Raw genomic sequence first — 17032 nt, forward strand, 5'->3', positions numbered from 1 at the left:
CCTGCTTTTGTCAGTACACGTCTGCCAGTTTCCATCGTTAAACATCATGCATTCACTTTTCAGTCATTTCCAGGAAATATGAAGCAAAATGCAACAAAACAGATCAAGTGTATTCATTCATTTTACTGGAACTTGACTGGAACACAGTTTTCAAGGTACCAAACCAACAAAAATAAACAAACTACTAAACACCCAGCTGATGAACAAACAACCCAGAAAGCCAGAACTCAGCAGCTCGCCAACCCTCGAGGATTTCCTTGAGCTTCAACCTCAGTTATGCACAAACCATATTGTTCAGTGAAACTTCATTCTCCACTGAGGCCTCGTGGTTTTCTTTAACGGCTGAAGCTTACATTACACTGTACTGTATGCGGGGGTGTTGCGCAATCGTCTCTCTTGGTGCTTTCGGGGAAGGGATGAAGATGTAACTCAGCGTGAGGAGGAGGAGGAGGAGAGGGAGGGGGTGACACTGGGGTATAAAAACTAAAGCTGGGGAAGGAAATGCTCCCAAAAGTTTGCAGGTTTGTAGGAGGAGCGCTGACAAAAGGGCCGAAGGAGGGAGAGAGAAGAGACGAAGCTGCTGTACCTGAACCGTGTCTTGTGCTGCAGAGCCTGAAGCATGCTGTGGTTTGTGGGGCTGACCTGTGCGCTGTGCATGGGAGGGAACGCCGTGGCTGCACAGAGAGGTGAGCAAAATGTTTCTGCTGGATGTTTGCTAGTGATTATTTTTAGCTGGAGAGGAAATGGATTGCACACAGCATAAAAAAAAATAGATTAAAATTATGGTGACGATACATGAGAACTGATGTGGGCAAACAGCAGGTACAGCAAACAACATGATTTAATAAAACATAATCACATTTTGGACTGTGGAGCTGGGAAACCATAAAATGGACATTGATTGATTCCTTGTTGCAGACGGACGCTGTTGTTTGCTCAGATGTGATTAATGCAATTACATGTATGTGCTCAATCCGTACAGTGTAGATAATGCAAAAGTAGATGAACTGAAGAAATAATTCCAAAATGAGAAGGCTGCTTTTTTTCTTTCTTTCTAAATTAGAAACGAGTTCCTCAATTGACTCGTAAAGTTTCTGAAGGGGCTCAGAGGAACACAATGAGGGAAAACAATCACCGCCAGCTCTCTGTCGACCAGGCCTCAACCTTTCTATTAGCGGCCAGCGTGATTTATTTCCACTATCTCTTCTCTCTGCTGTGGAATTCATTCAGTAAACAGGGTCGCTGCTAATGAGAAGAACACATTTCCTGCGCTTCACGCTCAGGAAGACTCCTGCCCTCGTACGGCTCCTCTGGGGGGGGAAGAGGTGGTGCTCGGGTGAAAGCGGATGAAAGCGGAGGATGTTGGGGTCTTGTTGGGTTAATTAGTGAAAGCAGTGTGATCCTCCAGGAAACTGCCGCACCTGAACGACAACAGCTGCCCATCATCTGGAGTCGGAAAACTCAGGACGCCTTTTTTTGTTTCTTTTCTTTTCTTTTTGGCGGGTGAAATTTAACCCTCTGCACCCCGAGTAGTTTCTGTTCGGCTCAGTTTCTGACACACTTTTGCTCACTGTGGGCTCATTTTTACCACAATATAAAATCCTGCACCTCTGTGGAAACAGCACAACCACGGCTGGACGTAGGGAGACCTAGATGATGCTTGTTGTGCAATAAAAATTCAAATAAATCTGCAATTATTTTGTAGAATATTTTAACTTGTTTCAAAACACTGTCTGCAGTTCAACCAAATCCTTCCTGAGTTTTGCTCATGTAACTGCAGCTGAGTCAGTCATGGCTTTACAGTTGCACCAGGTTTATTTACAGAAACTGGTTAGTAGGTTTTACATCAGTCATGCAGAATAAAAAGAGATTTTAACAGAATGTCACAATTTCAAGCTTAGAGTTGTACAATTTTCCTTTCAGTGTCACACGACTGGTTCAAGTGAAGTTAAAAGTCTGACAGTTCTTTCTGTTTTTACAGTTTCCGGCTCTGATAAATTCTGTAATTTTTGCAATATCTGCAGAGACAGATAACAGAGAATTGGTCTCTGAATGTGATTTAGTTTTACAGTTAATTTGTTTTATCGTTTCGCTGTTTGAATGTAGCTTTACTGTTTTAACCGTCTCTCTTTACTGCTCTCATCGCGCTATTTTGGCTGCAGTTGTTTTCAGAGAAGCAGCTCCATCAAAGTAGATCCCTGCTCAGCAACAAACAGCAGACAGACAGCGAACGACTAGCTGGTGAACACAGTGGAGCGTTTAGACGCAAATAAACTTCTTTGAGGAGCTGGTGGAGACCAAAAACAGAGCTAAAAGAGAGGGACCTATATTCAGAATGAAACAGGACTCCTAATGAATACCGGCGTCGTATTGATGTGTTAGCTGCTAACTGACCTCACAAATATTCTCTCTTATTGCAGGTTTAATATTATGTTGGTTTCTATTTTACTTAAGTTCACCAGGTCTTGTGATTAACCCGCATTAAGCCATAAATATTTTTTACTTTTCTATGCTGAAAGCTGCTCACTTCATTGGCTGTGTCTTTGTTTTGTCTCTTTTGCCTGCAAGTACATCACATTGCAGGTGTTTGTTCAAACGGAAAAACGAAACTGAAAACTGTCATCAGAGAATACTGACACATGCTGTTTCCAGAATCACTCCATTGGTCACTGATTTACGACTCCCTATGTGAGAGACTGAATACTTGCTCAATCACGAGCGGTAAATTGAGATTTCAGATTCATAGGAAAGATGAGTCACTTGGCATCACCAATGACAGAACTGAAGGCTGAAGGAGGGATTTTTTTTTTTTTAGCTCTACATCGTGAAAAATCTCTACTTTGTCTCAGATTTCAGACTCTGAAACTAAAACAGTGGCCAGTCAATGTAGTGCATTGTATAATAAAGAGGGAGTGTTTGACAGTCGTCACACCCAAATATAAACCCAGAAGAACAGTTGCTGACTTTGTAATATCAGTTGGCCAACAATAAAGCTCGTGACCAAGCTGAGTGATGGTTAAACTTTAAAACACAAACATACAAATCTGAGAGTGTTTCACTGTTTATAACTCAAACTTTTTATTTGTGAGAGCAGACTCATACTGCAGTTCCACTTTAAAGACAATCTTTTAGCATTGCTGGATTAGATAGTGATTTTCAGATATATGGTTAAAAGAAGATAATCTGCATCAAAAATCCAGATCATACTGTATCCAGATCTGGAACAGTGTTCCACCAGGATTCCCACAGAGTCTAGATCCTGCACGCATGTGGGCCTGAACAATGCATCCTCCAGTAAATCGTTCCATATCTGGAAAATCTATTTTGCAGCTGCAATCAAAACATCTCAGACTCCAGCGAATGCGTGGGTCGTGGATGCGAAGGAGACCTGTGGTGGCTGAGGAATGCCAGGTATTGGATTTCTGTATTAGACAGGCAGTGGATCATCTTGTACAAGACCCCCACATGTTCATATCTGATCCCCAGGGAGCTCCCAGTCCCAGAATATCCAGCCAGCAAAGCTTTCATAGAAAAACTGATGCATGCAAGGCTGGTCTGCACATTTTAACTTTTATTCCTTTTTAAAAACATGAAGGACTTCCGTGTTTTAAAAAGGTGCCCTGCATAGAAGGTTTGTCTTTTTTTTATTGTACAGTCGGTTCACATCTTCAGCGTGGTGTCATTGTTATCTTTATGAGGATTTTGTCTTTTATATTGTCTTTCAGTGTCCACGATGACTTTGTCCTGTAACGTCTCTTTGCTCAAGTTTTAGTTTAATCTTTCTAGTTTGACACCAAAAACTAAATTATGTTGTATTTTGTCTGATAAACAGTGTGTTTATAGCAGAACTCATACACAAAGGCAGTATTTGTTGATATACTAATTAAAATAATTGAATTTTTTAAGAACTAAAGAACAGAGAAACACCCGTCAAAGGCAGTGTAAAGTTTTCATATGAAACTTAAAGTCCCTCTCTGTTCATCGATGAAACCCTGTAAAAATGCATCTCTGTGAATATTTTTTAAAAAAAGCTTTTTTAAAGAAAATAATACCTTCTTGGAAAGCGATGTGGCTGCTCTAGATACTCCTGCTTTCTTTAGGATATGCAAATCTGTAAAGGAGGAGGTCTTAAAAAATGTAATTTGAAGGACTTTTGTGTCCGACGTTGAACTGTTTTTTTTAGGGTTAAGTTTAATGTTTGTTCACTATTTGGTTAGATTTAAAAACACATCATAGTTTGAGTTAAAATACATCCTTTCACAACATGTTTGAAGCCTCCATTTTCTGAATGATGAATCCCTCCTCATCTAATGTACAGTATAACCAGTTGGCTAAAAGTTGCAGTTGACAGTTGAAAAGCTTTAGGTCTCATAAACAGCAAAATGTCACCAACAAACAATCTGAGAGAACATTTGTTTCCCCTTAAAGTGTAACTGTGAATGAAATTGATTTGTATAGGAGGTTACTTTTGGGGATACATGGCTGTATGAAGAGACCATCTGCTGTAAATCTGTCGACAAAGAGCTGAAAACAGTGACTCAGTGTTTCACGTTGGGATGAAAACTCATCTGACTGCTATGGTTGTTGATGAGTTACAAAAGTTTTCCACAGCTGACCGGGTTGTGTTTTCTTCTCTAATCAAGATGGAGAAATTATCAGTCAGATTAAAATGACAAACCTCGCCTTGGCTGAGATGAAAGAGCTTCTGAAACAACAGGTAAACCTTCTTCACTTAAGGAAAAACTGTTGGATTCTTTTTCTGTTTCTGTTTTAAATGACATTTATTTTAGATCTGTTGATCTGTTGTGTATTTCAGATTAAAGAGATAGTCTTCCTGAAGAACACGGTGATGGAGTGTGAAGCCTGTGGTGAGTCGACCTGCCGCCTTGTCAATGATATAAATACGTTTATGTCTAAAAATACATGGTTTCTCTTTTTAACATTAATTTGAAGCCCAAAGTTTTCGTCCAAATGTTTTTACAGCAGCTATTTTTCATACTTTCTCACATGGATTTAATTGAGCCTGAATTCTCTGAACCCTGGACCTGGAAAACATTTCCAGACCTGCATGGGAAAACATTTGTTATTATAATTAAGACAGAATACATAACCTTGATGTATTCTGATGGGATTTTCATACCATCACGTGAAGTTTACACACTGCAGAATCCATCAGAACAAACCGGATGAGATGGCAGATCATCAGAACGAACCAAGATAAGCAACATGTGAAGAGAAGCTTCAGTGCTTTGAGACAAGACAGCTCATCTCTTTCTCCTCAGGGATGGGAGGGATGCAGCCGCCTCGTCCCTCCTGTGTGCCCAACCCCTGCCACCCCGGGGTGAAGTGTATGGAAACGCCCGAGGGCATAAAGTGTGGAGCCTGTCCTGATGGTACGGAGGGCAACGGTACCCACTGCACTGATGTGGACGAGGTACGCACAGGTTTGACGTACAATTCTTTTGCAGAAGACTTTATGATGCAACGCTATATACAGCTGAAACCAGAAGTGTACATACACTTCCTTAGTATTTGGTAGCGTTGCCTTTAAACTGTATGACTTGGGTCAAACATTTTGGATTCCCTTCCACAAGCTTCTCACAATAGTTTGATGAATTTCGGCCCATTTCTCCTGACAGAACTGGTGGAACTGGGTCAGGTTTGTTGCTCCACACGCCTTTTCAGCTCTGACCACTAATGTTCTCCAAGATTGAGATCAGGGCTTTGTGATGGCCACTCCACAACATTGACTCTGTTGTCCTGAAGCCTCTCTGTAACTAATCTGGTGGTATATTTAGAGTCATTGTCCATTTGGAAGATCCATTAGTGCCCAAGCTTTAACTTCCTGGTTGATGTCTTGAGATGTTGCTTCAATATTTCCACATAATATTCTTTCCTCATGATTCCATCTATACTGTAAAGTGCATCAGTCCCTCCTGCAGCTAAACACCTCCACATCATGATGCTGCCACCCCCGTGCTTCACAGTCAGGATGGTGTTCTCAGACTTCAAGCTTCCCCCTTTTTCCTCCAAATGCAACGATGGTCATTAAGGCCAAACAGTTCAGTTTTAGTTCCATCAGACCACAGGACATGTCTCCACAAATTAAAGTCGTTAAGCTGTAAATTTGTAATTGTTAGTGCTAACCAAACTAAAAGATACCCAGACATATCTGCCATAGTTGTAGTTGTTTCAGGCACATGCTCATAACTCAACACAACTATGGGCACGTGTGAACTGAGGTGGATACACTTAAAATGCTCTTTGTTTGTGGGTGGGAGGCGTAAATGTAGAAGAAAGTTTTTGTTTTGTAAAATGTCCATATTAAAGCGTCTAATCAAGATATGCTAGTCTGCAGTCCTGGAGCCTGGAGGGGCTCACCTAAATGGAATGATATCAGTCATTGTGGTCTCCCTGCTATGACCTACGGTGAATAGGTGCCATGAAAAAGCTGCACTGACATCTGTCTGACCCTTGTTGCACCATCATGTCATATCCAGCAAACAGTAACTCCGGCCAGCCACTGTCTGACTGGTGCAGCAGGTCCTGATCCTCTGGTAACATCCTGATGTGTGTGTCTGTCCTCTGTCGTCGTCAGTGCACCGTGATGCCTTGTCACATGGGCGTTCGCTGCATCAACACCTCCCCAGGTTTCCGCTGTGGCTCCTGTCCTGCTGGATTCACCGGCCCCCAGGTTCAGGGCGTCGGCCTCGCCTACGCCAGAGCCAACAAACAGGTCAGCGCTGGAGACAGCAAGCAGCTTTCAACTCCTTTCAAACTATTTGGTCTCGAGAGCAGCAGCAGTGATGGAAGCAGATCTTCTGTTAGCGTACACTCATCTAGATAACAAAAAACAGATGACTTTAATCATGAGAAACAAGTTCACTAAGACTGTAAAAAGTACTAATACATCACTTACAGTACCTTACAGAGGTTGTTGATACTTCTGGTGGTGAATAAATTCTCCCTCTCACCAGCTCCTTCCCCCATCCATCAGTCTCACCTGCTCAGTGTCTTTTGCACAAACAGAACGTCAAACACATGGTTTCAGCACCACATTACTCCTCAGTACGGACCCGACTCCACTCCACTGCTCCTCTGATTTCACTCTTAATGTGGAAAACCACTCAAGTTAGCGCTTGTTCTGTCTGTCTGTTCTTCAAGGTGTGCAAAGACATCAATGAATGCCAGGGTTCCAACAATGGCGGCTGTGTAGAGAACTCTGTGTGTATGAACACCCCTGTGAGTATATTCATTACAAATCTACAATAAATCACTGACTGCCATGCTTAATGGAACGATTTTGTGCCCTGTTTTTAAATGTCTTGCGACCAGGGGAGCTGAATTTTTTGGTAAAATACCCCTTTAACCAGTTCTTTGACTAAATTCTTAGCAAATTCTGATAAGCTACAACATGTAACTGATGCAACAGACAAATGTAGACATCTGTGTAAAGTGTGCCATCGTCACGAGGCCCTTTCAGACGCTCTCCTTCCTGTTAAACGCGTTGAGCTGCATGCTGTCACATTAATGGCTGGGCACGCACAAGCAACAATACTTTGACGGATGTGAAGTGATTTAAGCAAGGCTATCTCCACATGTATTTGACCAAAAACACCACAGAGAGAGTCTTTCCTCTGAGTTTCTTAAATATCTGCGGGATCAGACAGCAGCAGAATCCACACGAGCATCTCAAAAGCAAGAGAGCTGCATCAATCTTAAAAACTTTGGATAGATATTTCTGTTCAAAGGACATTGCTGAGCATTTTTATTTTCTTCTTGACATTAAAATTTAGAATGTACCTTTGTCTACCTTGTTGCCACAGTGGTGACGCTCTCAACTCAAGGTTCACACATTGTCCAAAAACAACAATCTTTTGGTTTAATTGTACACAACGGTGCCAAGATGGGTTGAAATTAAACCTCTGGTTAATCTGCTTCAAACCAAATGATTTTTAAACTATTCCCAAATGCTACTTGCATGGATAGTTTGACCAGTGAAGTATTATTGAAGAATATTTCCACGTTTTTGGGACACAGCTCGTGGTTATTCACCAAATCCCAAATCATCAATTTGTTCGACAACCAAAAACCTTCTACGTTTGTCTATTTTCTTTTGCAGCAGTCCAGACATTGACCAATAAAGACTGATTTCCATTAAAAACAACAGAAGCCATACAAAAATTTAAAACACCGAATCCTTCTTGACTGCGTGAAGCGCCACTTTAGAAGAGCTATAACAACCATACTAACATATGATGGTTGTAACGCCCCTGTGTATGACCAGGGCTCCTTCAGATGTGGTCCTTGTAAGCCGGGCTATGTTGGGGATCAGCGACGTGGCTGTAAGCCTGAGAGAGCCTGTGGAAACGGTCAACCCAACCCCTGCCACGCCAGCGCAGAGTGCATCGTCCATCGAGAGGGGAAAATCGAGTGTCAGGTGAACAACAAAACTTTAGATTTGACATCCTCCCCTCGTGTTTTTCACTTTCAATTCAGTGACAAAACATTAAAGCATCTCTGATCCACAGTTTGAACACTTGATGTGAAATCACAGGTCTGTTTGACGTAGAACATGGCAGGTCCAGTGAAAACAGCGTGTATGGCTCCTAAACATTGTCCATTTCACACAGTGTGGAGTTGGATGGGCTGGCAACGGCTACCTCTGTGGTCCTGACACTGACATTGACGGTTTCCCTGATGAGAAACTGGACTGTCCAGAGAGGAACTGTAACAAGGTGAGGCTCCTTCATGTCTCTGAAAATAAGGAACAGAATCATCTGCATAAATGATCACAATTAACTCAGTTGCAAATAGTAGAGTGTTTTACATAAATGTGGCTACATACAGCACTGTTCAGAAAGTCAGGGATTAAACTACAGAAAGTAATGACATGAAAATAATTTGTTAGTTGTCTTTACACAAACTGCAGTAAAGACATTTTAACATTTGTTCAAAATATTGTGGTGAACTTCTTGTGGATTTATTCTGTGTCAGTATCTTCTGTTTCTTGTTTAACTGTACACTAAATTAAATAATTCATCCCACACCCACCCAACCGGTCGAGGCAGATGGCCGTCCCTCCCTGAGCCTGGTTCTGTCGGAGGTTTTTTTCCCCCCGCGGGGGTTTTCGGTTCCTTCCCACTGTTGAAGCTTGTAGGGAATCCAAATGTTTTGGATTGTTGGGTGTTTCTGCCTTTGTTAAGCGCTATGAGATGACTTGTTGTTGTAAATATTCGCTGTACAAATAAAATTGAATTGAATTCTTCATGTAATCCCGGAATGACTCAGTGATTGTGATATCAGGGCTCTGTGGAGGTCACATCTTCAGTTACAGGACTCCTTGTACTTCTTGTGACATGGGATCATTTCTTTCTGTGACTCAGAATGCGGAGTCGCTGTCATGTGCAGAATGAATATGGAACCAATCAGATGCCTCCTTGATGGTATCACTTGATCGGTAGAAATATAAACTTCCAACGTGCCTCAAATCTGAACTTTTACATCATTGTCTATCAACGTAATGCAATTAATGATTCCAGACTTCATTACCTTGATTGCACCTGTCTGCTTGTGGTCCACTTTAACAGCGAGTGCTTTTCTCTTCAGGATAACTGCCTCACTGTACCCAACTCTGGTCAAGAAGATGCCGACAATGATGGTATTGGAGATGCCTGTGATGAAGATGCCGATGGGGATGGGATCCTGAACACACAGGTCGGTGTTTAAAAGAGAATGATGGAGAAAAAGGGTGTCTGTGTATGTTTTTCATGTAGAGACTAAAACCTCTCCTTCACAGGATAACTGTGTGCTGGTGCCCAACGTGGACCAACGCAACGTTGATGAGGACGACTATGGCGATGCCTGCGACAACTGCCGCGCAGTCAAAAACAACGACCAAAAGGACACGGATGTGGACAAATTTGGTGACGAATGTGATGAAGACATTGATGGGGATGGTGAGTTGATTTCAAAGCTCTGATGGCAGATTAAGCCCTCTATCTGCCATCCTGTCATTTGAGTTTTGATTGTACAGTTCCTTGCTACAGAGACCAGATTAGGACTATATGTTCACCCAGTTGAAGTTACAATTAATATTTATCGATGTTCCTTTTCATCTCAGGAATCCTGAATCACTTGGATAACTGCAAAAGGGTTCCCAACGCTGACCAGAAAGACAGAGATGGAGACAAAGTGGGAGATGCCTGTGACAGCTGTCCTTATGTTCCCAATCCTGACCAGGTGAGAACTTGTTTGGACAAAAGTTCTGTACTAACCTTTCAGCATATTGTAATTTAAGTGGTCTGGGAGGAAAGCAGACCTCTGAAGCTTCTCTTAGTGCCATTTTCGGGCTTTGGAAAATGTGTCCCATGATACGAGACGTCAGCCAATCACAGGGTGTTTTACACAGATCAGGTGAGACTTTCAGACTTTCTCCCCTTTGGGAGAATCTGATAGCAACTGACCATGTTGCCTTCATGTGTGAATGAGCACTGTGCTCACTTCCCTGTAAAAGCTGCAACTGCAATCCCATTGGGTCAGACCAAGCAACACTTCTGTGTCACTGTTAACACGACACAAGTCTGAACAGCACGCTGCCGCTGTGACGGATCTGGTTCAGAGGTTCAAGTGTGGACATGGACACAGCAGACAGAGCGTATAATAAGATATTTATTTTTACAACTAACGTATTTACAAGAACAGGAACTTTTGGTCAAAGGTGATGCTTGGTACAGATAACTACAGTGCCCTTTAGGGGGCAGGAGGACAACTAACACAGCAACTTATACTAACCTGACTACTATAACAGAGAATTTACAGCGAGAAATGAGATGTTATAAAGCACTGATATTGATCACAAGGTTAAACAAGAGACTAAAGGCTTACTGACAAACTAGTGGGAATGGGGCAGGACGTTGGTGGGTGGTGAGGCAACGTGGCCGGTCCGAGGGTTGGTGGTGAGATTTTCCGGGCAGATGCAGCAGAGGAACGGAGATGAATGGCCAGGGTTTTTTCCAGGAGAGCTCTGAAACCAGGGTGATGAGGGACCGGAGTGACAAACCAGTGGAACTAGGCAGCGGATGTTCTTATTAGGAAACAATGAAAAGGAGCTAAAGTTTGGTTTATTACTTCCAACTGTTTGTAGGAGACTTTCCTCTAATAAATACCTGCAGCATCAGACAGCAGCAGAATCTATCTGAGTGTCTCCAAAGCAAAACGTTCGTGCTCTATATGTGTTGCTGAAGGGTTTTCAGTTGGTTCATTCCACATTTTCTTGTTAGCTGAGGTGATTGTTGTCATTGTTGGGTTTGTCACCCTGATGCTTCCTATTCTGTTGTGCTGAAGTTAACACGGGCCTTTAAAAATTTCATGCTGACAACATCTCGTGTCATGTTCCTCAGATGGACGTGGACAATGACTTGATTGGAGACCCATGTGACACCAACAAGGACAGGTATTGTGTTGCCTCATCAGTCACATCAAGTATATTCGCCTGTCAAAGTCACATTTATTCATAAAACACCCTTAAAAACAACAAGAGTTGAACCAAAGTGTTGTACAACTAAAGCAGCAGACTTTAGATCACAATAGAACACTATGACTAGAAGACAAATCTAAATAAAAGACAATAAAATAATAAGAATAGAAAGTTCTAACTCAATAAGACAGAGTCTGGTGCCAAGCCCTACGGGAATCAAATGCCAAAGAGAGGTCCTTAGCAGCAACCTAAAAGTTTCTTAAGTCTGTGCAGTTCATACACAAAAACTATACCTTGTTAGAGGTTACAAGCAGTGACTACGAAGGTTTGACTGCCACTATATTTGTGCTTATGTATTGGAACATCCAGAGCGTCTGGCTAGTTGACCATAGCTCTCTAACCAGGCAATGAAGATGTAAGAGTTCTGCTAAATAAAGTGGCCCAATCTATTTCAAACCTTAAAAACAAACAATAAAACCTTAAAATGAATCCTGACACGGACAGGAAAGAAGTGGAGGAAGGTTAGAACTGGTGTTATGTGATCTTGCTTTTATTTTCCTGTTTAAAGACAAGCAGCCGCATCACATCTGCAGACGCTAAAGAGACGACTGCTCTGTGTCCACGTAGAAGAAAATACAGTTGTCCAACTGAGTGGTCGTAAAGGCATACATGACTTTTGGAAGGAAGCTCTGCCTTCATCTTGGCTAAATGTCTTGTTTGAAAAAAGCGAGTTTATACCAGCTGATCCAGAAGGAATTGTCAAAGACCAAAAAAAAAAAAGCACTGCACAAGACCAAGAGTGCTGTTAGAATCATCCAAAAGGTCCGGTTAACCTCGTAGTGTCTGTCCATGAAAGGTTTTTGCAAACTCATGGTCAAAACCTGCACATGCCATAAAATCTAACCGTCTCTTGTCCAGTGACGGCGATGGTCACCAGGACTCTCGGGACAACTGCCCAGCCGTCATCAACAGCTCTCAGCTGGACACCGACAAAGATGGAAAGGGAGATGAGTGTGATGACGATGACGACAATGACGGTATCCCAGACCTGCTGCCACCGGGTCCAGATAACTGCCGCCTGATCCCCAACCCTCTGCAGGAGGACTCTGATGGTGGGTAACATCCCTGACAGTGTTTAATTAAGTGAGTAATTATTTAACTAAGGATCTGTCTGTCTGTACTCCCAGGTGATGGCGTGGGTGACATATGTGAGAAGGATTTCGACAATGACACGATAGTCGACACCATCGACGTTTGTCCAGAAAACGCTGAGGTCACCCTCACCGACTTCAGGGAGTACCAGACCGTCGTTTTAGACCCGGAAGGAGACGCACAGATCGACCCCAACTGGGTGGTGTTGAATCAGGTCAAGTGGTTGATTTTTCCTGTTTTATTGTTGTATTTTTTTTTTTTACTCCAAATACTTTTTCAACAAATTAAATTGATTTTAAAGCTACTGTTCTGCTTGTGCAGGGAAGGGAGATTGTGCAGACTATGAACAGTGACCCCGGCTTGGCTGTTGGTAAGAACATTTGGTACTTAAAGGAACAGTTTGATTTGATGAGCTCAGCTTTTTTGCCAGGTGCCAGAACAGTGACGCCACTTTCATGCCAACATGTTAAATATGAAGCTCCGGCTTGCATTCTTCAAGCTTTGCTGAGCAGAGAGAGAAACAGCTCGTCTGGACCTGTCTAAATGTCAGAGAATCCACTTACCAAGGCTGCAAAGCTCACGAGTTAACATGGTTACCATCTTTTTCTCTTGGTCTTCAGTTTTCCTGCTAACTAGTTTGAAGCTAACTAGCTGTTGGCTGTAGCTTCATATTCACTGCACAGACATTAGGGCGGTCTTGGTGTTCTCATCTAACACTTAGCAAGAAAGAAAATAAGTGCAATCTTCCTTTAGCTTTAAATTCCTTACATTATCTCTTTTATAAAGATTATTCCCAAGAAAGTTTTAGGATTATAAAATTAAGATCGCATTCTGTGTAAGAAACTACTGATGTGTCTGACTTCTTAATGGCAACAGCTACAGGAAATTATCCATATCTGTGCTAAATTTGCAGCAGGGTGCACTTGATCTGCGTTTTTGAATGCGACAAACTTTGATTTGACAGCGATAATGGCTTTAACTTAACTTTCCGAATTTTTCTGCTCACTTGAGCTCACACACCAGATAAAAACACAAAATATCTGTGAGGCAAATGTGTCTGGTCCTCAAAGGTTAAACAAGTTCTACGCTGTACTTTTAAAAAGTTTCTGATCTCGGTGTGCAACAATCTGTCCCTCAGGTTACACTGCCTTCAGCGGCGTGGATTTTGAAGGGACGTTTCATGTTAATACGGTAACGGACGACGACTATGCTGGCTTCATCTTCGGCTACCAGGACAGCTCCAGTTTCTACGTGGTGATGTGGAAGCAGGTGGAACAGATCTACTGGCAGGCGAACCCGTTCAGAGCCGTGGCAGAACCAGGCATCCAGCTGAAGGTTGTACAAGAGAGAAAAAATATCACATCTGAGACTTTTAGTTTGCAGAAATGAAACTTACAGCAGAGCGGTTTAGTTCGAATTAGTTCATAATGACAAGCTTTATTATTAGTTAATAAATCTTTTCAGAGCAGTTCTCAAGAAGTCCTACAGCATTTTTCCTGAAGGTCCAAGAGTGTACTGGAGTCTAGTTAAAGAGCCAAACAGAAAAGCAAAGGAGAGTTTTCTTACAACCTGCCAACCCCAAAAGTTCTTCTAATTAATGCCTTTGAACTGATCTATAAAGCCTTACTAAGTTTTTCACTTACAGTTTGTGAATCCGTAAGTGGTACGAAAGTATTTCACAGATCAAGAGCTGTTCTGGATGAAGAAATGATCTTATTTCTTTTATTTAACCGCAGTGACCAACTGTTAGCTGATGTATTTGAGTAAATTCAGTTTAAAGTTGACAGTATTCTGCTCTTCCGAAGGCAGAACCTTCTTAAAATTTGAGATACAAGATTTGCTCTGACTTGTGGACCAATTGCAGCATGAAATGGGCTCGTCCAGAAGATTCAGACTTGTTGTCATTTGTTGTCTTTGAAAAGGCAGTAAAGTCAAACACAGGCCCAGGTGAGAATCTGAGGAACGCTCTGTGGCACACCGGTGACACCGGCGACCAGGTGAAACTCTTGTGGAAAGATGCTCGCAATGTCGGCTGGAAAGACAAAACTTCGTACCGCTGGTTCCTCCAGCACCGGCCTGCTGACGGCTACATCAGGTACTGTCTGACCTGAAGGACTGATTCATTTGAGGAAATGTCTTTGTCTGAAATAGATAGACTGTATGTATAAGAAGAATGTAGCAACCGTAACGTCACCCATTGGTTTTCCAGCCAAAGTTTTGAAGTCTCGAGTTTGGCATTTGGCCGTTGCCATGTTGGTCTTTTGAGATCAGGCATAATGAGCAAGAGGTGGATCTACGGAGAACTCAAGAATGGATGGTAAAGTTGTGACCTGTCAATCACAAGCTATCCCTATCCAAAACATAACCCGCTTTATCACCAATTTTACTCTAAATGGGACCATAATCTAAAAAAAATCAACACCATCCTGAGTTAAAAGAGACTTGAAACCAGCTATTGTGATGCAACCAGAAGAGTCGCCCCCTACTGGCTGTCAGAAAGAATGCAGGCTTAAATGCTGGCTTCACTTTTCACTTTTCCATCTTTTACACACAGTGTCTGGTTAGATGAGATCAGGACCACTTTTCCACAGATCACCCACTACATTACAAACACTAGCAGCTAAAGTAAATACTACTGATCATCCGTTTACTGCTGGGAAGCCCTTGTGTGGTGTTCATGTTTGTTTGACATGTTTTGTAGTAGAATACGTAGTAATCTCCATGTCTACACCGTTGTACTGAGAAAACATACGTGTAGGAGCAGCAAGAATACCGGTTAAACTATCCCTATAGTTGTAGCTGTTTTTATTTATTTTTGATTTCTGAAATCAGCACACAAGTCCCCCCAAACTATAGTGGGGTTGATCCTCTGATGACCATGAATATCTGAAGGTCTATCAAACAGTTGTTTGGGGTTTTCAGTCTGGACTAAAGATGTGGACTGACAGACGCAACTAAAGCTCAAAGATTGGATGAAGTATAACTGAGTCTATCCTTTTCGATGCTCCCGCCCTCCGCTGACAGAGTTCGTTTCTACGAGGGTCCTCAGATGGTGGCAGACACAGGCGTCATCATAGACGCCACGATGCGAGGAGGCCGACTTGGAGTCTTCTGCTTCTCCCAGGAGAACATCATCTGGGCCAACCTGCGTTATCGCTGCAACGGTGAGTGAAGTGTTCGAAAGAGTCAATGGGATGGACGGAGGCCAGAACGTCCTCTCTGAACACTGTTGTTAGTGCAGCCATGTGCCGCTTGGTTTGCATGTTTCAATTAACTGAGCATTTACTCGTCTACATATATGTTTTTAACAAGATTTTCCAACAGATTAACAAGTGTCAATGGATATAACCTTCAGTTAACATAAAGATAAATGGTTGTAAATAGGGCTGCAAGGTGGCTCAGTGGTTAGCACTGTTGCCTCGCAGCTAGAAGGTCGCCGGTTTGCGTCCCAGTGAGGACACCCAGGATCTTTCTGTGTGGAATCTCCATGTTCTCCCCGTGCAGCGTGGGTTCTCTCCGGGTTCTCCGGCTTCCTCCCACACAGTCCAGAATCATGTTGAGGTTAATTGTTGATTCTAAATAGTCCGTAGTTGTGAATGTGAGTGTGCTTGGTTGTCTGTCTCTAAGTGTAGCCCTGTGATAGACTGGTTACCTGTCCAGGTGAACCTGCCTTCACCATGAGTCAGCTGGGATAGACTCCAGCCCCCCATGACCCTAGTGAGGATTAAGCGGTGTGTAGATAATGGATGGATGGTTGTAAAGAGACTAATATGTTTGATTAAAAAAAATAAAAGTATCAAAGAATTCACACTAACAGACATGTAAAGAGCATTTTGATAGACTTCATGCATTTAGGTGTGTAAACTAATGTTTAAAATCTCCTGTTGTAAATGAACAGTAGAGGTATGAACGCAGCCGTAAATGACAAAAGTGACTTTCTTCACTAATCAGTGGACCGACCTTCTGCTGCATCTCTTTTTAGACACTCTTCCTGAGGACTTTGACACCTACAGAGCTCAGCAGGTCCAGCTGGTGGCCTGACGACAACAAACAAGCCCAAACAAAACACTTTTCAACGCACAACCGGGTCTCAGAGAGAAGATCATCATGACGTAGACGTTTAGTGGAACGTCCACCGGACAAGTTTGACATTTCTCAAGTGGGAATTGATGGAGTGTGCTCTGAATTTCCGACAGAGAAGAAGAAACTTCACGGCTGTAAAACTCTTCAGAAGAAAGCGAAATGTTTGACTTGTTTAGCTGTTACCAAACGAGAATCTTCTGTCCTAAACAAACTATTGTCCACTGTATATTTACATTTTAATTTTTACTTTTGAAAGAAGACCTCTTGCAAAGATGTAATAGTCACTGACAAATAAATGTGGATTTTAGTAAATTATGG

At 42.3% G+C, this 17032-nt stretch overlaps 1 protein-coding gene across 1 annotated transcript; it reads left to right on the plus strand.

The window, feature by feature from the left end:
- Positions 1 to 538: 538 nt before the first annotated feature.
- comp (cartilage oligomeric matrix protein) lies at positions 539 to 17026 on the plus strand. The gene is made up of 19 exons (XM_008279384.1): positions 539 to 686; positions 4644 to 4717; positions 4817 to 4868; positions 5283 to 5434; positions 6599 to 6736; positions 7165 to 7242; positions 8288 to 8440; positions 8634 to 8738; positions 9610 to 9717; positions 9800 to 9959; positions 10124 to 10242; positions 11403 to 11455; positions 12398 to 12591; positions 12667 to 12845; positions 12953 to 13001; positions 13770 to 13966; positions 14554 to 14726; positions 15656 to 15795; positions 16614 to 17026. Exons 1-19 carry the CDS (start codon positions 620 to 622, stop codon positions 16670 to 16672), a joined length of 2250 nt encoding a protein of 749 aa, XP_008277606.1. The 5' UTR covers positions 539 to 619; the 3' UTR covers positions 16673 to 17026.
- Positions 17027 to 17032: the final 6 nt, after the last annotated feature.

The sequence above is a fragment of the Stegastes partitus genome, unplaced genomic scaffold (assembly GCF_000690725.1).
Source record: "Stegastes partitus isolate 25-593 unplaced genomic scaffold, Stegastes_partitus-1.0.2 Scaffold157, whole genome shotgun sequence".
NCBI classification, from domain to species: Eukaryota; Metazoa; Chordata; class Actinopteri; family Pomacentridae; genus Stegastes; species Stegastes partitus.